Genomic DNA, 22,887 nt, shown 5'->3' with positions numbered 1-22,887 from the left:
GGGCCCGGCTCCCCTCTCCCGCCCCCCCGCCCCAGCCCTTTGTACAGCGATTGCGACAAGCAGGAGCAGAGGGCAAAAGGAGCCGGGACCACTGAGAAGGGGCGAGGACGCGCCGGCGAGCCGGAAGAGGGTGGGGAGGGCAGAGCCGAGGAGAGGGGTGACGGCAGCAGAGAAGTGAGGAGACCCGGAGACAGAGGCTTGGAGGGCGGGGGTGAGCATCAAAGGCCCCCGTCTCCGCCCTCCACCCTGCGCGGTCCGGAAGGCGGGACCGTGCCGGCAGCCAGAGTCCTTAGCTGCCGTGCGAGAGACCCTGGGTCGCTGCGCCCTCAGGGGCCGTGTTGAGAAGTAGCAAAAGGCAGAAGAGAATAAACGGCACATCCGGGCGCGGACTCCTGGGCTCCCGCGGGCCGACTGCAGTTGCAGCCAAAGCCACCAGCCGCACCTCCTTATCCCGGCTCAGCGGTGCTCTCTGCCCTCGGTGTTTGTCTCGGCCCCATGGGCACCCGAACTGCGCAATAACCCGGCCGGGTGGAGGTCCGGCACCGGGCCAGCGAGGGCAGGCGACCTGTCCCGACATGGGTGTGCAGCGGGAGGCTAGGGCTCAGGGGCTTTGCCGGCAGCAGTGCGCTGTCGCGGTGGCCCAGCCGGTGAACTTGGGCTCTCGCAGGAGCCTGGCTTCCGAAAGAGGAAATCCTTAACACGGCTCCCCAGGAAGGGCTTCCCCAGAAGAAACTGCCTCGAGTGTCCGAGAATAACCTAGGGAAAGGACGCACTCAAGTGCCCTGCCACCCCTGTGATGGGGCCGTGGCGAAAGTCGACTGGAGCTGCAACAACAATTCAACAACTGGCAATTAACTTGGTGGTGGTGTGGGGGGGACGGGGTAAGGAAGCCCTTGTAAATCACAGATATGTGGGAGACAACTGAAACAACACGTTCTCACTTTATTTTGAAGTTTTGGGCTGGGCATCGCAATCCTCACTTTCCACCCACGTTCCTGTCCTTCCTCAAAATCCTGAGCCTGGCCGAGGAGGGCACCCGGGGAGAGGGCAGCAGAGCCGGCGCCCCGCTGCGGGTGCAGTCCGGCCAGCCTTCCCCTCTGGAGCGAAGCCTAAGGTTCCTCCGCCTCACGGTGACCATAGTCTCCCTAGGCACCGCAGGCCACCATCGGACGAATGAAAGCGAAGGTGGAGGTGGGGAACAAAGCAGGCCCCAAGCCAGCTCCAGCCTCCCGGACTTCAGGCCTGGTAAGGTTGGGAGCCTGAATCCTCCGACGCTCGTCGGAGTACCGACCATATTTGCGAGGGCAGGAGTGGGATGGGCAAAAGATGAAGCAACAGACAGAGCTGGAACCCTCTCCCTCTCCGCAGCTTGGACTTTGTGATTCTGTCCCTCTTCTAGTGGCAGGTCACATGGACAAGCCTGAAGCGGGTTTGCCGGGGGAGCGTGCCCGTCTCCCCTCGCCTTGAGCACGCGGTCCACAGGGATCCCATTTCCCATCCTTTCCCGAAGCTGCGCTCTGCTGGCCGCGGGAATGCGCTGGGGCGAATCCCCGGGCGACGAAGGCGGTCCCCGCTGGCCCTCCAGCACAGCGCGCGCGGGCCGGGCTCTCAAAAACTTTTCCGGCTTCAGGTCTAGGACGCGTGCGCGCAAGGTCTGCTGCTGTGGGCGGGCAGAGGCGGGGCAAGAGTGGCACGGGGCTGTGGGGCGGGGCGAGGGATGGACGCGCGAGCCGGGGGAGTCCGGGAGCGCGGGCGGGGACTGTGGGGAGCGCGCGCGAGCCCGGGTCTACGTGGGCGCGCGGGCGGCGCGGGGGCACTGGGGCAGGGCGGCGCGGCGCGCTCCCTCGCTGGCGCGGCGGCTGGCTGGACCCGGCTGGGGGCCGGCTAGGATGGCGCTTACTGCGCCTTCTCCCCAGCTGCTTCTCCTGGCAACCCTGGTGGGGCTCCTGAGTCCCAGTGAGGTAAGGCGGCCCGCTCCTGAGATGGCTTCGGCCCAGGATCTCAAAGCGCGCTCTGCCGAAAGTTAGTCCTGGAAGGAGTGGTCCGCGGAGAGGAGACTAGCAGTCCCACCCTGGAGGGCTGGGCCTGGGGAGGGAGCGGGCAGAGCCCTCGCCGAGAGCAGCACCCCAGCTCTGCGCCTTGGACCCGCAGGTGGTGGCTGATCCGGCGGAGGAGGCAGGAGCCCGTTGTCCCGAGGGCCCATGGCCTCTGCCCCCACAGGTAGGAGTCCTCGAATGTCGGGAGAAAAGGGATTGCTGAAGGGGTAACCCCCTCCCGTTATAGCCTTGCCATACTCTCCACAGTCAGTCACCCTCTGGGGACCTCTACCGGTCCTTCCGGCCCTAGTCGCCAGCATTTCCATCCCAAACTGACGTTTGGGGCCTACCGTCCTCTCCCCACCCCACCCACGGAGTCCCCCAACTACCCTAAAGTCTCTTCTTTCCCCATGTACAGGTGTCACCAAGAGTGAGGTATACACGGATGATCCCAGGGCTGGTACGTACAAGCAGGGACCATCCTTGGGTGTGTGTACTTGGAAAAAGCCAGCACCTTGCAGGCTTCCTCCATCTTTTCTGCTCATCAGCTCCATTCCTTGTCTCTTCCCTCAGGAAGTGACAATGTTCCTAGTCCCCCACCTCGCCCTAGTCCCAGGACTAAACAGATATAGGTGAGCCGCGGGCCTCTGTCCTCTGTAATGGTGTGGCAGGAATGCTGTTGGGTAGCTGGCAGTGTGGGTAGGTGGCTGCAAGTGGAAGGGAAGGTAGTAGAAAAAAATTCCACACCCCAACTCCCCAAAGTGACTGTGGGAAGTCTCCTGACTTCTCAGGGCCTCAGTTTTCTGTAAGAGAAGATGTTAATACTGTCCTACCTGTAAGAATTAAATGTATAGTGACAGCATTTTGCAAAGTACAAAGGTATATCGTGTAAGGAGTGTGCCCCCGGTTTGTTGTTGTTATCATCAAGTGATTCTAACTCATGGGATCCCGTGTGCCTGAGGTTACTAGACTCCAGACTGTGGGCTCAACTTGGATGGCTGCCCCTCTGTCCTCATTGCCGATGGTCAGATAACTTTTCTGTCTGTTTGGATTTTCCTTTGAAATATGTAACTTTTTTGATCTTCTGTAATAGCTCCAGGCTAAGAGACACTGCTTCATGCCACCTCCCTGATTCCATTCTTCCAACAGCCCTTTCATCAAGTCATTCCACTATTCAGAAACCTTCAGAACTCCTTATTTCCATCCTTATCATAGCCATACTTCCCTGCCTGCCTTTATTACAAAAACAAAAAACAAAAACAAAAAACCAAACCCGTTGCCGTTGAGTTGATTCCGAGCGATTCCAACTCATAGCAACCCTATAGGACAGAGTAGAACTGCCCCATAGGGTTTTCACGGAGCAGCTGGTGGATTCAGAATGTCAATCTTTCTGTTAGTATCCTGAGCTCTTAACCACTGCCCCACCAGGGCTCCGCCTGCCTTTATAGATCGTAGTTAAATGAGCCTCAAATGATCTCTCCGTATCTTTGGTTCCTCTCCTGTCATGTTGGTTTGCTCACCACACACAGTGAGTGCCAGGCTCATTCCCCTCTGTACCTTTGCTCCTGTTTATTCTCCTGCACACCTGGCCTATCCTAACCTGAAGTGTATGGCTCCCTCCCCTCCCACCATCCAGCCCCATCCATCTTCAAAGCTTAGTGCAGGAGTCATCACCCCTTTGAAATGTTCCCTGACCCAGCCAGCTCTTTTTCATCACCTCCTTCTCTGAATTCCTATACTGCTTACAGTCGCTTTCTCATAATTTAACAACTATGTAATCACTTTGAGTTTAGTTTGCTTTGTCATTTGCACTAGTTTTGTTTGCCTGAGCTTCCTACACATTCTTTGCAAGCAGAGTCCAGAAGTTAGTTCTCTTTTGGTGTCTCATAGCTCTGAGCACCAGGTCAGCTCACTAAAAGAATAATTAGTGATTGATGATGTGAATTTCCATCCTGGGATTGTGCACCTGCTTCCTGTGTGTCCTGAATTGGGATGCTTTTTGGCAGATTGAATATATAGATCCGATCAATAAATGGAAGACCTGGTCTCCACTGGGGGACACTTATAGTCTAGACTGGGAACCTGTGGAACCATTATTTCAGGTACCAAGAAAAAGAGCTGAAAAAATGTGATCTGAATGCAACAGGGCTACCCAGGCATGCTGGGGAGGAATGTTGTGAGCTTCGAGGGGTGGCACTTGATGGAGAGGAGGGGTGGGAGGAACACTCAGAGGCAAGAGGGAGTGCATGCCAGCACTCAGGATCCTTGTTCTTTCCTGGGCCCCAGAGGTGGAAGGGCCAGTCTGGGAGTCCCTTTACACTGCCCCCTCCCCCAGGATAGGAGAATTTAGGATGCCCAGGGAGGGAGCTGAGCGAGGCTTGATGTCTCCCTGCCTTTCCTCCAGGCTGAGGATGTTAGCTTCCTGTACCACCCCTGTGCCCACCCCTGGCTGAAGATTCAGCTTGCCCTCCTGGCCCGTGTCTGTGTGGCTCGGCCCTCACTGGCCCCTGACTCCAGCCTCACTCAGGATCGGGTAGGTGGTTGGTGAAAGGCACTGGCAGAAGGCTGCAGCCCCATGTGCATAACTGTAAGAAAAGGAAAATTCGGGGGCTTTCTCTTGCTTGCTCCCCACTTGCTTCAGATCTAACAGTTACCTCCTTCCATAGCCCTTGGTACTGACAGCGTGGGGGGCGGCACTGGAGATGGCATGGGTGGAGCCAGCCTGGGCTGCCCACTGGCTGAAGTGGAGGCGGTGGAGGAAGAAGAAAGCATGGTTCCACTCTGACGGCCTTTCTGGGCCCTCTCCCTTCGTGCCGACCCCAGGCAGAGGGCGGCTGTGCAGGAGAGGGTGTGTGCAGGTGAGGGGTCCTGGGCCCGGGCTTGGTGGGACTAGGGGGTGGAGCGGTGTCATTGGGTTATCTGGAAGTGGGCAGGGAAGGGTGACCGCTGCCTCTTCTCCCCACAGGCCCCGGCTTTGGCCTTTGCTCTGCGAAGCTGGCGGCCCCCAGGGACAGAGGTGGCACCTCGAGGGCCCGGGCAGTCCTCCCCAGATGGTGCCAAGAGGCGGGGGCTGCGGGCTGCCCTTCGTCTCCAGCCCACCCCCTCAGCCTCAAAGCTCTCCTCTGCTTCTCAACAGAACTGGGAGGCCAAGCAGCCCACATTGGGCACCCTGCGTGAGGGGGGTAATGCCCCATCAGTGCCCACTGCCTCCCCGCCGCCTGGGGGGCCTGAAGGCAATGCCAGCTCTAGGACAGAGGCTCAGGGATCCAAAGGTCAAGGCAGCCCAGGGGGCTGTGCCTGTCCCAACCAGGCTTCCCCAGCCCCTCGGGCAGCAGCGCCTCCACGGGCCGCCAGGGGCCCCACCCCACGCACGGAGGAGGCTGCCTGGGCTGCCACTGCCCTGACCTTCCTGTTGGTGCTGCTCACCCTGGCCACGCTCTGCACGCGGCTACACCGAAACTTCCGACGCGGGGAGAGCATCTACTGGGGGCCCACGGAGGACAGCCAGGACACAGTGGCCGGTGAGCAGCTCCCGCCCCGCCCCGTACCTCGCCTCGGCCCGCCCCCCCCGGCTTCCCTGCCCTTGACTCCCCCGCCCCCCCGCCCCCATAGCTGTGCTGAAGCGGAGGCTGCTGATGCCCCCACGCCGGGTTAAGCGCTCGCGCCGGAGACCCCTCCTCCCACCCACGCCAGACAGCGGCCCGGACGCGGACAGCACGGACTGACCTGGCCCCAGGCCTGCCACAGTGGCAGCCGGGCTCCTCCTCCGGTGGGGAGGCCGCGACCTCTGCCACGTGGACCGTGCGCAGGGGGCCCCCTAGCGGCCAGATGGAGCAGTCCGGTCTCAGCATGGCGAAAGCTTGCTTTCTCAATTTGAGGGAGAAGTCCGGGGATAAAGAGGAGCCTTTTCAACCTCCCTTGCCAAAACTCCCTGTTTCTAATTAAATTATTTTAGTAGAGTCTTGAGTTGAGCTTGTGCATCTGTCACAGACACACTCCCATCTAGGACACTGGTCCTAGACCATGTATGTTGTGTTTGGGGACCCACCAACTGGCCTTATACAAAGATATACCCCAGACGGTGACACTAATTTCCAAGCTCCTCCTCTAAACGACAGACGTTCCCAATGCGGGGGCTTTCCTGGTATGGGGCTTCATGCTTCTCTGCCAGGTTTGTCTTTTTCGTATCTGTCACCCCCTTCCCTCAATTGTCTCAGTATCAGAAACAGCACCATGGTCACTTATTTATTTTTGATACAAATGTACATGACACATGTCTTGACAGTCAGCCCACCCACCACCACACAGATAGGGCCTGGCCCCTAGGGAAGAGGCGGGGTGGGGAGAAGAGCTGGCATGTGCTGCCCTCCCAGGCTGCAGCCCAGGCTCCCAAAGGGTGGGACCACAGCAGAGGTGCAGGTGCTGATGGTGGGTGCTGGCCTCAGAGATGACGAGAACGGGGCTCACACCCACCAGCTGAGTTGGGGACCCCGGGGAGCCAGCCCCAGGCTCGGGGTGCTCAGTTCTCAGCCCCAGCCAGTACAAGTTCCCCTTCCACAAGGGAGGGTGAGGAAAGATAGAGGAAGTGGTATCCATTTAAGTTCATAGAGAAGGGGTATGGGTGGGGGGAGAGATGAGGGGAGGCAGCTGGTAGGACCACAGCTGGTTACCTCGGCAGTCCCTGGCCCCAGGGTAGGCGAGAGAGAGGCTGATCCCCAATGCTGGTCCCACTGCTCTGGTCCCCTCACCCCTCACAGAAACCCGGATGGACCAGGCCTCCGGAACGGCACTGCCGCCCCGCACACTCTCACGCAGGCACTCGGGGACACTGTTACCACAAAGTTAAAATTAAGGGGTGGAACAGAGATGAGAGAGGGGGAAAAAAAAGATTTTCCAGTGTTTGCTGCTGGGGCCCCGGCACACAGGGTGGGGCCGTTTGGCATTAAAGAAAGAGAGCAGCAGGGGGGCTGGTGGCTACAGGGCAGGGACATCCAGAGATTATGTACAAACGAGCGGGATGCCCCCGCTCAGCCCCCAATAGGGCTGAACTGGCTCATGGGGGTGGGGTGCATGTAGGAGGAGCTGCCCCGCTTGGGAGTGTCCCCACCTTGACCCTTTCTGAGGGTGCCCTAGAGGGCAAGGGGCTGGGAGTGATGCCGTCCAGGCCCCTGCACGCTAGAAGGGGATGGGGTGTTATGTACAGGGGAGAGGTGTATGGAATGTGGGGGACAGAAACTCCTGCCACCCCACCTCCCCATCCTTGGGGCTTGAGGGGCGGGCACCAGGGCACCTGGCTGCCAGGGGAGCATGGCAGCCTAAGGGCACTTGTGCCGGTGGCTCTGTTGGGGTGGGATTAGTGTCTGGAGTGGCCCAGCTCCCGTGGCCAGTGAGGTCCCAGGGTGTGGGTGAGGGTGTAGGGAGTGGTCACTGCTTCTTCTCTCGGGTGGTGATGGTGACCAGCTGCTTGGCAGCCTTGGCGATGTCATAGGCGCACTGGATCACCTGCTGAGTCAGCAGCTGGAAGTCCACAGGGGCGCCAGGCTCTGGAGGCACTGTCTTCCGGCACTCACTCTGCAGCCTGTAGGCGCTGGCATTGAGCAGCCGCAGTGAGCTACGCACTGGCTCCAGGGCTGGCCTCTGTAGGGAGGAAGTGGGAAGAGAGGCTGAGCCTTGGAGTTCAAGCTGTGAGCCAAGATCATGGCCCACCGTGTCCATTTCTCCACCCAGGTAGCAATCAGATCTGCCATGCCGGCCCTGCCCCAGGCCCTCCCACTCCTGCTCTTCTCTCTGGCCCCTGTACCTTTGGGAAGAGAGAGGCCATCTCGGTCACAGCCAAGTGGATCTTCTCTGAGCAGGGCACAAAGCTGTGGTGGGGGGTATAAATGAGAGGGGCTCTCAAAGAAGATTCCTGGGGACAGCAGGACGCTGATGGCTCTCCTGCCCTCTGCATTGCCTCAGAAGCCAATATGAGCCTGCCCCCAACTCATACCTGTCATGCTTGAATTCTTGGGCAGCCCGCAACAATTCCTGAATGTTCTTGGTGACCTGCTCCGTCTTCAGGATGACATCTTCTGTGCTGGGAAGCCCGGGGTCCAAGTCTTCATCCAGGCTTTCCAACTCTGGGTGGAAATCCTCCTCCTTGCCCAGCTCTAGAAACCTCTTCCCTTCCAGTCTGAGACCAGGGGTGAGAAAGAGAGATGTTCCAGCTGTGGGGCCACTTGCCCACACCCTCATGGACACCCTGGGGCCCTCGAGTCTCCTCCCCTCAGGGTTCGAGCAGGGCTGGGGTCCGGCTGCAGGGCTCAGGGCTGGGGATGAGACCTAAGGGTGCCTCACCCAAGCAATGGGTCCCCACTTTGTGTGTTCTCATAGTCGCTGTCGGCACCGCTGCCATGGCGGGAAAGCTTGCTCTGGAGGGTGTAGGGGAAGGGGCAGTAGGTAAGGTACAAGTTCCTGGACCCAGACGGCCTCCCACTCCCACCCCACTCCCATCACCTCCCACCCTACACACCAGTAAAGCCCTTCCCATGGACACTGGGGATGGAAACATTACCGGGTGGCGGCTTCCTTCCTGGGGGCACGACAGCAGCGGGGAGGAGGGAGCGAAGGGCACTGCTGAGGCTGATACCCCTTTCCGGATCTAAAACCCAGGATGCGGCTGGAGTCAGTCTCTCAGTGAGGGCAGGGACCGTGTGTGTCAAATCCCCTCCATGCCCAGCTTCTGGCACAGAGCCTGACACCCAGTGGGGGCTTGGAGCAGATTTGCTGAAACGGCCCCACCTTCCCCCAGGCCCTGCTTACCCGGTAAAGGCCAGAGGGCATGTGCACTGAATAGATGGCGTCATCCTCCAGCTCCTGAAGGGAAGAGGCACAGCGGGTGTCATGTGGGCCCCGGAGCGGCCCCCAACCCCTGCCCCGCCATGTGATCTATAGGAGCTCACAGTGCTGTGGAAAGGCTGTAGCCGCGTTGTAAGCTCGTCCCCGGGTGGGGCCCCAAAGGGCTTCAGGGCGCAGCCTGGTTCATACATGGAGAAGGCCTGGCGGTCCCTGCGGTGGGCACTCCCGCCAGGACCCACGGTGGAGTGTTCTGCCCTTTCACTGGGGATGGGGGGTGTGGGCACAGGCCCCGACTGCTGCCGGATCTGCAGGTTCTCTGCCTGTAGCTTGTGGATCTGCGAGCAGCCGCACATGATGTCAGAAACTCTGGTTCAGGCAGGACCCCACCCCACCCCCTACTCCCACCAAGGCTGCAGCCCTCACCTCCCTCTGCAGCCTCCGCAGTTCATCACTCAAGCTACTATTGACCTTCATGAGCTGCTGCACTTTTGCCTCGGAGGTAGCCAGGGCTTTCTTCAGCTCCAGGTACTCTTGCAGCGTCACAGCCCCATCAGACAGGTCTGAGGAGTCTATGCTCTGCAGAATGACACATAAGCCAGTCAGCCGTCGGGGCAGGGAAACAGTGCCCTCAGGGGGCTGCCATTGAGGCTGTGACCAGCCTGCTTGTCCCCAGAGCTCCTGGGGCACAAGAAGATGGCATCAAGCCACAATGGAGGGAGTCATGGGGTGGGGCTGACAGGAAGGGGTGGTCGGGGCCAGGGAGGGGCAGCACTCGGACCCGGGCACGGTTGTTCCGAGTGGCACCAGCACTGCGCAGGGGCTCCTGGTCCGTGTCCTCGTCGGAAGCCACGCTGTCATAGTCGTGCTGGTCGTCGAGGTCACTCTGGCTCCGTGTGGAGAACTCAAGGTTGTCTGAGGACACAAGGCTGTCACTCAGGGGTCATGCCATCCCCACCCAAAGGGAGCCAGGGACTCTCCTGGGCTGAGACCGCAGCCTCCCCGTCCTGCCCTCCCACCTGTCGGGCTGCTCAAGCTCTTGCCCTGCTGTCTTCGCTTGGCCTCGCTGAGAATGTCGATGATCAAGGTGGCAAACTCTCGAGCATTAAAGCGGGCTAACTTCTGTCTCCCCTGGGGGGCAGAAAGGGGCAGGCCAACATGAAGGGCCCCTTCTGGCTGACACACAGGGTGGAGACAGCAGCAAGGCGGTTCCCGAGTATCCAATTCAACCACAGCCAGCTTCACCCGGCCAGTCCTCCACAGCCACCCCCAGGGCGCGGGTGGGGTACGATACAGATTCAGGGTGGCTAGGGGGCTCTTGTGAAAGGGCTGGAACCTCCAGAGGCTGTTCACCAAGTGCTCAAAAGAACAGCCTCTTCCTCATTCCCAAATCCCGTGCCAGCTGGGCCTTGAGGGAGGCCTTGGCCAGGGGTGGAGAAGCTGGCCTGGGACCCAGCCCAGATAACAGCAATGGGCAAGGGAGGTCAGCGCTCACAGAGCAAAGACCCCGCAGAAGGCGACCACCCCAGGCCCCCACCCAACCCCTCACCTGATTCCGTGTGGCTGAGTACTCAGGGTTCACAGGCAGGAAGGGCACAGCACTGCGCTCCGTCACCAGGGTGCTGTGGTTTTGGGTTGCCAGCCACACTGTGGGGAAGGGGCAGAGAGAAGCTTGTCCGCAGTGGCCAGATGCCACACACGGGGTGAGGGAGGGGAGGCTTCCCAGCTCCTCCCCGTGCCCACGGAGCACAGGAGTTCAAAACAGGGGTGGTCTTGAGGTGTGTGAAGCTCAAAGCTCAGCTGGGTCGAGGCGAGGTTGGGAAGGCCGCTGGGGAACTGACGAGCAGAACAAGGCAACTCCCTCCCACCAGCCCAACACAGGGTTTGGGCTGGAGTCTGGCTGTGGCCAGGAAGGAGTGATGTGGGGGGCGGAGCAGGACCAGGAAGGAGCCAAAGTGGGAGGGCAGCAGGAGCTGAGATGAGGTGGGGCGGGGGTGGGGGGAAAGCTGGCTGCCTCACGCTGAGCACTCTGCCTGGCGGGGGCCGCTGCCCAGGCGGGCACACAGCTGGCAGGGCCTTATCTGCAGGCCTGCTGAGCAGCCCAACACCACACCCAGGCACCCTTCTCAGTCCCAGAGACCCATGCCAGGTCCTAGCCCCTCCCCAGCAGGGTAGGCACTCTCGTCCCACCCCCAAGGCCTCAGATGCCCTCCCGGCTCACCTGCGTCATTTTCTCTTCGATCTACCTCGTCGTACACATCCATGGCGAGTTCTTCAAAGAGCCGGTTGCTGAGCTGGAGGCAGAATGGAGGCTTTGTGAGACCAACCCCCTCCAAACTGTGCCAATACGGCCAGCTCACTAGGAAGTCCTAAGACACAGGGAATGGCTTGTGTCCCTTGTGTCATTTAGCTCCCAGTCTTGGAACCAGAAATTGGGGTAGGGGATCTATCTGCCATGCTCCAAGGTGGGAGAGGACAGAGGGAGACCAGACCAGCTAATTCCCTCACAGGTCAGAGGTGGAGGTTGAGCTCTGGGAGCCCTAACACTTCAAGGGGCAGAGCCAGGGTCGAACCCTCGGAGATGGAGAGGTTGGAGAGTGGTGAGCCTAGAGCGAGGGGGCAGAAACAGAACCAGGCCAAAGATCTGGAAAACGGCATCACGTCGGAGGGTATCTAGGACAAACCATGGGGGGGGGAGCAGGAGTGGTTGGGGGTGGCGCCAGGGAGGGCTCTGAGGAGACTCACCGCCTGTAGCTTCTTCTTGGCAGCTTTGGCCAGCTCAGATAGGTCCAGGCTGTGGATGGAGGAGGGAGATAGGAATGGGGGGAGAGAGGCGAGATGGGAAAGGTGGCCTGGCCCCTGCCAATGACCTCCCAAACATGCAGGGATCCCAGGGAGACAACACCCCAAATGCCGCACACCACGCGCCTCCCCACCCCACCCAACCTCCAAAGCCCGCACTACTGGCAGGCGCGATATACCTCTGAGACATGCACTTTTGCCGAGATCTAAGTCCAAAGGAAGGCAGCAGAAGGAAGAACAGGACACAGACAGCAATTACCCAGGAGCAGGGCAGCACAGGCCTTCCCACACCAGGCTCAGACCCATCTCCATCCACACACCTGACCCCGAGTGCACAAAACTGAACTCATCTTCCCCCCCAACCTGCCCCTTCTCCTGCTCGTCGTGCTTTTTCTCCGTTTGTGGCAGCACCCTTCACCCAGCACAAGGGTCAGGACACACCCGGAAGTCACCTGACGCCTTCCACACCCTCAGCCCCGTGTCTGCTCTCCATGTCCTGCCATCATCTCCTCTTGCCTCAGCTTTTCGACACTTTCCTAACCCATCTCCCTACTTCCAGTCTTGCCCCCACAGTGCTTCCTCCAATCAGCAAATGGGGTGATCTTTCAATTGACATAACAGACTACACTACCCTTTGCCTTAAAACGCTTTAGTAATGACAACTGTGTACAGCATATTTCAACTATACTTCAGCCAAAAGCTCACTTACAACATGCTAAGTGCTTTGCACGTGCTATCTTAGTCAGTCTTCTCAACAGCCCTGAAAAACAGGTATGGTCATCTCCATTTCACAGGTGAGGTAGTCAAGGCTCAGGGAGGTCAAGCAGCCTGCCTGAGGTCCCACAGATACCTCCATACATCTGCTCTCAGGGCCCCTCTGCCCTCGGGATGAAGTTGCAACTTTTGTCCAGGCGCACAGAGCCCGCCACACTCCTGCCTGGCTCCCTCCCAGCCCTGCGCCTGGGATTCCCTACCTCCCACGTTGGGCTCCAGCTGCAATGGCAGCCTGCAGCAGTTCCTAGCACAGCATTTCTAAACTCTACGCCTTTGCGTCTCTAGCTGCACTCCCCACACTGGACTCTGTCTGTTGGCTATGCTGCCTTCTGCTCTAGACTGGGAGCTCCTCAAGGGCAGGGTTCGCCACATCTGTGTTATCTCCGTGTCTCCAGTGCCCAGCACAGCAGCTGGCACTGGCAAGGTGCTCGGTTAACATTTCACTGAGTGCAGGGCCATATGTGTGTGTGTTCACAGGCGTGCGCACAGACACAAACACACAGACACGCACCAGGCAGAACCAGACCAGAGAAGTAGAGAAGAGTGTTAGAGCCTCAGAATAGAAGAGGTCTAGGTCTAGGGATATTAGGTGCCTAGGCCTGACCATCCCCAGCTGCCCACACAGGCCCCCGGGGAGAGAGAGCCTCCTCTCTCCAGATCCAAGCCAGCAGGCACAGCCTGGCATGAAGACACTGCCATCACAGAAGTGGCCACCAGGTGGTGCTAGCAGCCACTCTGTGAGCTGGGTGAGTGGCTGGAGGTGTCCACAGTTGCCTGGGTACCCGAGGCCTCTCAGATCAAAGACAGAAACACCTCATTCGCTCCCCCCACCACCCCACTCAAGCCTGTGCAACCCACAGAGGCCTGGTCATGAGTCCGAAACTTAGTCGAATCCTTTCATAGAAGCAGCTTGTCTAAAGACTTCACAGCAGGCTCAGTGCCAACAGAGCAGAGCCCAGTGACCCACCCTCCCCGCCAGAGGTCTTTCCTTGCACCCAGGCCCTCCATGTTCTTGACAGGCATGGGGCTCAGATTGTGCTGGCGATGTACTGAGATGGAATTTCTACCTGCTCTGGGGCTCAGGATTAGAGTGAGGACTGGGCTGTGAAAGGCCCGTGCCTCAGGCCCCAAGGATTGGGTGGCGGGGACCCAAGCCCCTGAAGCCTGGGGAGAGTAAAGGACAAGGGCTCTGGGTCCGAGGCACTCAGGATGGCATCCCACTGCCTCTGGGAGCCTCTGGGAAGGGGCATCAGGTGGGCACTCACCTGTCAGCCATCTGTGGGATGATGTAATGCCCATTCTTGTGATCTGAACAAAAATAAAAATGCCAAGTCACTGGTGCTGGGTGGCCTCAGCAGCTGGGAGCCCACCTCACTGCCATGAGCAGGGCTTGGCACCCTGAAGTGTCAATGGCAAAGGGAGGAGGATGGGCCACCCCCAAGAGCCCTGGGAGCTAGCTGAAGTTATGCCCACCCCCACTCCCGAGCCCCAACGTGCTGCAGCCCAGAGCCCGCAGCAATTTCACAGGAGCTAGTTGCCTAGCAACGCTGTTTCCCAGCCAGCTTTGTCACCATGGCACCTGCTGCTGGGAGTGTCTGGGTCCCACCTGCCTGCCCCGGCCAGGCCCACCCCACGCTCTGCTCACCCGGCTTGCGTCCACAGAGGTAGAAGGCCAATCGGTCAGTGAGCTCATACTGACACTCGACTAACCTTTCCGCCAGCTCATGGTGCCCCGCCTGCCTGTGGGGAGGGGCATGACTCAGCCCCGAAGCAGTAGCCTACTCCCCCAGCCCACCCAAGCCTCACCTGTCTGCTGACCCTCACCTGGCATAGTCGATGGGTGTGCGGCCATTAACGTCAGGGGAGCCAGGGTCAGCCCCATACACTACAAGCAGCTCGGCCTGCAGCGTCTGCCCTGCCTTGGCGGCCACGTGCAGAGGTGTGGTACCCTTCTCCGGATGGAAGAAGTTGGCCTGGGCGCCCAGGGACAGCAGGCGCAGACATGTCTCCAAGTTGCCCGTCCGCACACTTGAGTGCAATTGCTGCAAGGAGCACAGCGTGCAACAAATACACAAGGGGCCCTCCCTAAGCTGCACCCAGACCAGGCAGCTCCCAGGGTGCCTACCAGCTCCACAGGGCCCAGGCGAAATTGGGCTGTGTCAGGGAGGACAAAAGGCTTCCCACTGGGAGATAATGCCAGTTAATAATAGCTGCCACCAGTCACCATCTGCCACGTGCTGGGGGCTCTGCCTAGAACAGATACTGTCTACGACATAGATGCTATTACTTTACCCCATTTTACAGATGAGGAAACTGAGGCTCTGCAAGGCTAAGCAACTGCCTCAAGTTTTCACCGCATTTGAGAAGAAGAGCTGGGCCTTGGACTCAGTGGTAAACAAAGAGAGGACTTCAGGGTGTCGTGGGTAGGAAGGAGAAGCCCATCCGCTCCATCATGGGGCCCCTCAAACCTTGCTGAGGTCTTTGGCGGTGACCCCATCATCGTCCCGGCAGGGAAGCTTGTGCACAAATGCCAGCATCTGGTACTTGGCCCTGATGAACTCGGACTTGATGGGGCTGCGTAGGGCACACAGGAGGAAATGGGGAGCAGAGTGGGAAAGGCTGGTCACTCGGCCACCTCCTAGGCTGACTGTGCCTCCCTTGCCCACCACCCCTGCAACCCCACTCACTGCACTTTGTCTTGGGGGTTGGCTTTGCGTCGGCCGCTCTGTACTTGTGCGGGGTCCAGCAGGGAGTGCTCCCAGATGGAGTTGGCCCCATTGCTGGCGAGCGTGTGCACCATCTGCAGGAGACAGATGCCCAGTGAGAAAGTGCCCACTGCTTGCCGGGCACTGGGGGACACGGCCCGAGTGCCTACTGCAGCCCAGCACGGCTAGAAACAGGACCGAGGGAACTACTGTGTGCCTGGCACCAGCACACCTCACCATCACACCTCAACCCAGTCACGCCACCGTACGGCATGGACCCTAGTTAGCACTCCTGGTCACATGGTGAACATGCCAAAGCTCAGAGAGGTTAGGCACCTGGCTGAGCGTTATAGGGCCAGGCCGGTAAGGGGCAGGGCTGAGGTGAGAGCTCTGTATGCCTCTAGTGCTGGAAGCTTCCCCTCTGTGGGGTGAGCAGTTGGATCAAAAGGGCCAGGACGAGGCTCTGCTCGGGGTGGGTGCGACCACCGGAAGCTGCAGATTTCAGCTGGGTGTGCATGCGAGTGTGGGGAAATGTGCCCGAGCTCGGCACCCTCAGTCTGCGGGGAAGGAAGAACAACCCAGCCCAGCCCCGTACCTGCAGCAGCGTGGGAGGCCAGGCGCTGTGGCGAAGGTGCTTGACGATGGAGATGTGACGTCCCAGGCTCCGGTGCACGCTGCAGCACTCGTCACACACCAGCACACCCCTGCTGATGGAGGCCCAGCCAGGGTCTGCCAGGGACGAGACAAGGGTCAGCCATAGCCAGGTGACGGGGAGATGTCAGGCTCCTGAGTACCCGTCCTGGGCCTGCACTATCTGTAACACTTCAAACACATTCACTCAGTCCCCAACAGGCTACAAGATGGGAACCACCAGTACGTCCAGGTTCCCAGCTGCCAACAAGCTGACTCCGAGGCATGGCAACCCCACGTGTGTCAGAGTAGAACTGTGTTCCATAGAGTTTTCTTTTTTTTAATTGTACTTCAGGTGAAGGTTTACAGAACATATAGTTTCTCATTAAACAGCAGTACACATATTGTTTTATGACATTGGTTAACAATCTCACAACATGTCAACCCTCTCTCTTCTTGACCTTTTTTTTTTTTTGGTGAAAATACACATAGCCAAAGATTCACCATTTCAAAAATTTCTACATGCACAGTTCAGCGACATCGACTACGCTCTTCCAATTGTGCTGCTGTTCTCACTTTAGATGAACGTTTACAGAACAAAATAGTTCCTCATTAAACAGTACACGTTGTCCTATGACAATGGTTAACAACCTCACTACACATCAACACTGTTCTTTTTTTAAACGTATTTTGTTGCTGTTGTTGAGAATATACACAGCAAACCGTACACCAATTCAACCGTTTCTACACGTACAATTCAGTGACACTGATTACATTCTGCGAGTTGTGCAACCATTCTCACCCTCCTTTTCTGAGTTGTTCCTCCCTATTAACATAAACTCACTGTCCCCTAAGGATCCTATCTAATCTTTCAAATTGCTGTTGTCACTTCGATCCCTCAAAGATAGTTCTGAAAAGAGCATAATGCTCAAGGCAGACATTTTTTTTTTTTTTTTTTTACTAGTTAAGCTAAGCTACTAGTTGGTTTTAAGATGATTTCAGGGGATATTTTTGGTTTAAGTTTTAAAGATTATCTCAGGGCAGTAGTTTCAGGGGTTCATCCAGCCTCCATGGCTCCAGAAAGTCTGGAGTCCACAAGAATTTGGAATTCTGTTCTGTATTTTCCCCCTTTTGATCAGGATTCTTCTTCCATAGAGTTTTTAATGACTGATTTTCAGAAGCAGATCGCCAAGCCTTTCTACCAAGGTGCCTCTGTGTTGACTCAAACCTCCAACCTTCTGGTTAGCAGCTGAGCATGTTAACTGCTTGCAACACCCAGGGACTCCTACACCTGCGTTCCAAAAACTAAACCTGTTGCCAGTAAGTTGATTCTGACTCATAAAGATCCCAAGTTTTCTTGGTTATAATCTTTATGGAAGCAGATAGCCAGGACTTTCTTCTGCTGCATTGCTGGGTAGGTTCAAACCTCCTTATAGTCGCGTGCAAACTGTTTGTGCCACCCAGGCACCTTTACCCAGGTTATCAATGAGGAAATTGAGATACAGTGGTGGGATGCATTTTCCTAATGATACACAGCTAGGAGCTGACAGAGTTGTGCCCTTTCCTATACATCCTTGCCCCTCTGGGAATGTGCAGCCCCCAGGGCCCACCCAGTGAGTAGAGCTTCTTGTCTTCCCAGACCCTACAGCTGTTCCCCAGGAAGCAAAGCTGCTGCCCCAGCCCTTCCCCAGGGAAGGCAGGAGTCCCCTAGAGACGCTGAGCCAGTGACCCCAACATCCCTGGGCGCCCCACCTGGTGACCCAGGCTGGGTCAGGGCCACACATCTCTCACACCTAAGCTTCTGCTGGGACCACTGGTCCACCTGCCTGACCCATCTCACCCCTCCACGGGCTCCTGCCTCTGTCTTTGTCCTCTGGCATGTGAGGAACTGTGCCTGAGTCTCCTGCCACCATCACTGATGGGGTGAGCTGAAGCCCCATTTAAGGAGAATGGAGGGGACAAAAGAACCAACATTTATTGAGCACATACTATAAATCAGCTGGGTACTTTACGCGTGATGCTTCTTACAACGGCCAGGCAAGGTAGGAAATGCTCTCCCTGCTTCACTGATGAGGAAACAGTGGCTGAGAGAAGTTATGTGGCTTTCCCAAGGTCACACAGCTAATGAGCAGGGTTGCTGGGATATGGAACCAGGCACTATCATGCCAGAGATCATGCCACGTCCATACGCCTTGCTGTCCCCTTGTCCAGTGAAGGGGGCAGCCCCAGGCGGATGAAAGCCCTGGGTGCCACTCTCTACCCCTTGGGGAGAAGTGAACTTCGGAAACAAGAACGGGGATCCTTCTCAGGGGAGGGGAGATGCCACCCATCCCAGGCCCCTCGGGAGAGGGGGAGGAGACAGCTGCACACAACTCAGGCGACGGAAAGGTCATGGGGAGAAAGCAGCCATTGTGTGCCGCCCGAGGGTGGGGGCGGGGAGCCTGTCTCCCAGGACACTGCTCTGCCCAGGCCCCCGCCCAGGCTCAGGAAGCCCTGTCCTTGAGGGGGTGGGCTGGCTCTCTGCCCCGCCCTGTGGCCGCTCAGGGAATCCAGAAGTGGGCCCCCATAGGGGAGGGCAGGCTTGGGGCAATGAGAGCCTCTCCCAACCAGAAGGTGGTTCTCGGACCCTTCTCTCCAAGGACTTCCATCAAAGTACCCGGGAGGACCGTAAGGAGACTCTGAGTCAGGGGCCCAGCCTGAGCTGTGCCCACAGCACGTGTCCCCCATGAGGCGTGGAAACTGGAAATGAAAGAGCGGGCTTAGCTCTTTGGGTTTAGGCCTTTAGGGATACCTCGTAAAACGGTGCCCTCAGCTGGAGCTGAGGAAGGATTTGGGACCAGAAGGGCCTACTATAAAGAAAGACGGCGAATTTCCCCCAAAAGGCAGGGCTGAGGTGGGAGCAGACAGATGGACAAGGTGACTGCCATATACCTTCCTGGGGGACTGATTCCAGGGGCCCACAAAGAAGGGGGTCCAACATCTATACCAAGAGGGGGAGCTCTCGGGCACACTTTTGTGTTAACCTCACCCAAGCACTGAGCCGCCCCAGGCATGGAAGGCTCCCATCCCCACCCCCACAAACTCCACTGGGTCAGGGGTCTGCCCGCCAGCCACCTCTGGCAGCCCAGGCAGGAAGCCGGGAATGACGCAGCCCAAATTCCTCTTGTTGAAATGGTGGGGTTTCCTGTAAGTAGGGAGCCGCCCAGGCCAGGCCAGAATCGTAAACGGACCATCCTGAGGCCTCCACCCCAGGCCTGTGGCCCCACCAGAAAAGCCAGGCCTAGAAAAGTCGGTCAGATATCCACGGCCAGTGGTCTAAAAGCCCCAGACTTGGTGAACCCGAGATACTGCAGTGCTCGAGACCAGGATCCAGGGAACTTGGTCCGAGGCATGGCTTGTCACTCCATCTCGGCGTGGGGGAGGGGTCTTCCCTGTACTCCATGGTGGCTGTGGTAGGGGATTATGGTCAGAAATAGGAAGAGCACGCAGGGGACACTGTCCTGGTCTGGGCCACACAGGGGTTAGCTCAGTTCTGGAAGACACAGATGAGAAACCCACCTTACTCTTACTAGTTACTCCCTATGCCTACTTGGCCTGGGCCTACCCAAGCAGGAGCCCCATCCCCCACCCAGATCAGTTCCTAAGCAGAGGGGCAGAAAGGGTTTCGGAAAGGCAAATGACAGCTGTAGTTTAAGGTTAAGGGACCCTTGACCCCAAGAGGTTCTTGGACCAAACTCGAGGCAAAAGAGACAGGAAATGTAGAGGGCAGGGAGTATGGTGCCCCCTTAGGATTCTGTCACCCTTCCCCTGGGCTTCTGCCTCCACAGTCAGGGTGGAGGTCTGGCATGTGTGAGCAGGTAGCACAAGGGGTCTTGGAATAACGTCAACCTGTGCCAACACCACGGAGGCCTCCTCTGAGGTGAACTCATGTCCCCAGCTCACCTGCCAGTCCCAGCCGGACACAGAGAAAACGCCATTAGTGGCCTGTAGGGCCAGTAGGTCTGCACAGGCCAGCCTCAGCCTCCCTCACATTTTATCTACTGCGCCCGGGCCCAGATCCTCACTAAACAAGTGGGAAAAGCGCACCATCTCGAAAATAGGCAAGAGTAATCCATGTGGATAGGTGTCAGACTGGTGGTTACTTTGGCGGGCACTGGCTGGGAGAAAGACACAAGGAACTGGAGGACTGAAAATGCTCTACATCTTGACTGGAGTGGTGGTTACACAGGTATATACGCACAAACATTCATCAGGCTGAACACTTAAAGTGCAGGTGCTTTACCATATAATACGTTCTCTCTCAATAAAAAAGGGAAAAAAGCCCACAATTCACCCCACTCAATCTTTATTATTAAGAGACAAATGAGCCTGCAGGTTGTCCTGTAACATGTCACCAGGTGGTGGCCAGCCTTGCTCACCTTAGGTGCCCATAGAATGGGCATTTTCATCCCTGTGTCCAGGGCTGCCACAGTGGAAAGGTTGAGATGGCCGGCCCATGGATCAGGGGTAGGCCCCTGAGAGCTGGCATGGGGCCGTGTGGCAGAGTGGGTAGAGAAGAAGGAAGTGGGAATGCTTCCCAACCCCTGCCCCTCTTGTGGACTCCCAAGGGCAGGCAGGGATGTGCCTGGCAAGAGAGCAGCCACGCCACGTCCATCTGCCTCACCACATATTCACGCTGGTCCCGTGTGCCCAGGGGGAGCAGAGGGAGGACAGGGCCCTTAGGTTGCACCTCATCTTTCACCTCCATGCCCCCTAAAATTAATCAACCACAAAGAGGCCACCACCCGACTCCCAGGCTGGACTGCAGGGCTCCTATCACACTTAACGTGCCTATGACCCTGGTAGGAAATGCATAACCAAGGCTTGGCCCTGGGCCTGGACTCCAGGCTGGTGGGTGTCGTCAACTCTTACCCGGGCTGCTGTGTACCTGGAGAATACCCCTCCATGCCAGGACCAGCATTGTATGGTAGAAGTATGCGACAGTCCCAACCAGCCAGCCGGGGTCCTGACAAGCATCCAAACACCTGGGGAGCACCTGCTATGTGCCAGACACCATACTAGGTGCCAGGATGGGATGGTAAGATGTTGTCAGCATTCTGCCCACCTCAGCATCCTCGCCGTCTCATCACCTGCCCTTCCTGACCTGTATTCTGGGTCAAGGGGAAAGGAGGTAGCTGGGGCACAAATATTTCTGTTAGGGACAAAGATGGAGAATAGAAGCAGGCACTCCAACACACCAGCTTCTCATCACTCCTCCCCAGCCCACTGGGCACCCGGCGGCCTCAGGCAAGTATTCAGATGTAATGGAGAAAGGACAACTGCTTTGCTGATGCTGCCCTGCGTCCCTGTGCCGAGGATCAGGACCACAGACTTGGAGATGGGTTGTTGTTAGCTGCCGTCGAGTTGGCTCCTACTCGGCAACCTTACGTATGACAGAAAGAAAAGCTGCTCAGTGCTGAACCATCTCCACGATCTTCGATGTGTTTGAACCTATTACTGAGACTACTGTGTAATTCATCTTGTCGAGAAATTTTTGGAGATGGGAGGGCCCTCAAAAACCACTTCTAGTCAAATTTCTTTGCCTCACACTTGAGGAAACTGAGGCCCAGAGTGATTGAATTCTAGCCAAGGGTCACAGAGTAAGCTGGAAACAAAGACAACTCTAAAATCAAGGCTCCCCAATGGGGTTTCCACTAAGTTCCCCACAGCACTTCTTGGTGCCCCATACTACACCCACCCAATAGAGGTGCCCGATAGCCTGGGACAAACAGAAGGCAAGCTTTCCTTTTAGCACTTCCGTCTCCCAACCTGCCAGTAGTTTGGGGGGGGGGGTCATAGTTTTCCGTCAAGAAGGGGCAATGGCACCCCACCAGATAGCTCCTCCAGGGTGCTCCACACCCATTACATGCTCTGAGAGAAGGCCTCGGGGTCATAACCATCACAAAGTCCTTATGCCCGTGCCACTGACAGGCATGCACCATTCCTAAACACTCTAGCTTGGCACCACCAGAGCATCTGTGGGGCTCAACCTGTTGCGGTCCTGGGCCTGTCCAAGGGGTGAAAGTTATGAGCACACAAAACATCTCCCCACACCCTCATCCTGAATTGTGCCTACAGTCCCCCTGGGGTTCAGAGACCCCTGAGCCTTCCCAGGGGTCTCCCAGGAAGACAGCTCCTTTTCTAAAGAGATCGGACAAGGGTCAGGACTTCCTTCCCCAAGCCAGCTGCCGAGCCCCTGCACAGGCACATCAGAAGGGAGCAGCTTCTGAGGTCACTGCCCCTCACTTCCACAGGAGGCCAGGTGGGTTCACACTAGCCAGAACCCAACTCTTCTGGGAAGGGAAACACCTCAGTATATACAGCCAGGAAGCAGGCCAGGAAGCCAACCTGATCTTGGGAATTTGGCACCCATTGCCCCCTACCCGATCCTAGCCAGGCTCTAGCTAGGGATGGGAGGGGTCTGTGCCCAGGTTGGGACCATTCCAGGCCCACCTTCCCAAGCAGGCCTCACTGGGGTGCAGGAAAAGCCGAGTCCAGCTGTTCCCAGTCACCAGCAGGCCTAGGGATGTCTCCAGGGAAGACACACAGGTTCGGACTGACCCTGAACACCAGGCCCTACACGGGGCCCCAGCCTTAGGAGCCAGAGGCAGGGAGCCCCAGGAGTAACCACCCCTCATCTGTGCCTGAGAAAACAGTACCCAGGGCCCCAGGCACATCAACCGAGCTGTCTGCCCCTTGCCCTCGCCACCCTGGCGGGCGCGCAGACCATGCAGGCAGCAGGTGCAAGACGCGGGGGTGGCACTGAGATGACACAAACCACACTCGCCTTCACCTATAAACCCTCCGGGCCTCCGCCTCAGCCCTCCTGCCACCCTAGGCTAGCGCTTCCGTTTGGATACTGTGATGGAGGCGGGGGGGGGCAGCTATCTGCCCGCCTCCCTCAGGCTGAGGGGTTGGGGGAGGCGCCGGGAATGTCCTTCCCCGATTGTCCACGGACGCGAGGGGACAGGGGGTCCCCAGACCGGCCCACCCGCCAAGGACGCGGCTCCGCAGTGGCCCGGGCGGGGACCGAGGCCGGAGGCCGCAGCCCCCCGCCCCACCCTCCG

At 58.0% G+C, this 22,887-nt stretch overlaps 2 protein-coding genes across 4 annotated transcripts; one reads left to right on the top strand and one right to left on the bottom strand.

The window, feature by feature from the left end:
• Window positions 1-1,532: 1,532 nt before the first annotated feature.
• Window positions 1,533-6,106, top strand: TP53I13 (tumor protein p53 inducible protein 13). The gene is given in 8 exon segments (XM_023739705.1): window positions 1,533-1,605; window positions 1,608-1,630; window positions 2,152-2,220; window positions 2,455-2,496; window positions 4,441-4,569; window positions 4,703-4,894; window positions 5,002-5,557; window positions 5,649-6,106. Coding segments are annotated over 8 exon segments (1,197 nt in total). The 3' UTR covers window positions 5,762-6,106.
• A 154-nt stretch (window positions 6,107-6,260) lies between these two features.
• GIT1 (GIT ArfGAP 1) lies at window positions 6,261-15,874 on the bottom strand. 3 transcript variants are annotated; one of them, XM_004385343.2, is made up of 20 exons: window positions 15,747-15,874; window positions 15,134-15,246; window positions 14,915-15,020; window positions 14,271-14,488; window positions 14,092-14,186; window positions 13,712-13,754; window positions 11,852-11,878; window positions 11,616-11,664; window positions 11,092-11,164; window positions 10,420-10,517; window positions 9,890-10,001; window positions 9,652-9,785; window positions 9,297-9,449; window positions 8,978-9,208; window positions 8,838-8,891; window positions 8,590-8,676; window positions 8,373-8,446; window positions 8,026-8,208; window positions 7,837-7,900; window positions 6,261-7,673 (listed from the first exon to the last, which is right to left on the bottom strand). In XM_004385343.2, exons 2-20 carry the CDS (start codon window positions 15,244-15,246, stop codon window positions 7,461-7,463), a joined length of 2,127 nt encoding a protein of 708 aa, XP_004385400.1. In that variant the 5' UTR covers window positions 15,747-15,874; the 3' UTR covers window positions 6,261-7,460. The 3 variants fall into 3 exon arrangements, with proteins under 3 accessions (XP_004385400.1, XP_004385401.1, XP_023595472.1); XM_023739704.1 differs by having other exon boundaries at window positions 6,269-7,673; window positions 8,590-8,607; window positions 15,747-15,872; XM_004385344.2 differs by lacking the exon at window positions 11,852-11,878.
• Between the last annotated feature and the right edge of the window lie 7,013 nt (window positions 15,875-22,887).

Source organism: Trichechus manatus, unplaced genomic scaffold, assembly GCF_000243295.1.
Source record: "Trichechus manatus latirostris isolate Lorelei unplaced genomic scaffold, TriManLat1.0 scaffold00138, whole genome shotgun sequence".
In the NCBI taxonomy this organism is placed as follows: domain Eukaryota; kingdom Metazoa; phylum Chordata; class Mammalia; order Sirenia; family Trichechidae; genus Trichechus; species Trichechus manatus.
Note: the sequence above shows the minus strand (reverse complement) of the source record. Positions and strands in the feature narration are given on the sequence as shown.

What these genes read in the sequence shown, in the direction of transcription:
- GIT1 (XM_004385343.2), bottom strand. Translation starts at nt 15,246, where the DNA reads ATGGTGCACACGCTCGCCAGCAATGGGGCCAACTCCATCTGGGAGCAC. An exon ending in CCTCTGTGGACGCAAGCCGG is followed by an intron (nt 13,755 to 14,091) that starts GTGAGCAGAGCG and finishes ATTTTTGTTCAG; the next exon opens with ATCACAAGAATGGGCATTAC. An exon ending in CTCGGAACAACCGTGCCCGG is followed by an intron (nt 9,450 to 9,651) that starts GTCCGAGTGCTG and finishes GTCATTCTGCAG; the next exon opens with AGCATAGACTCCTCAGACCT.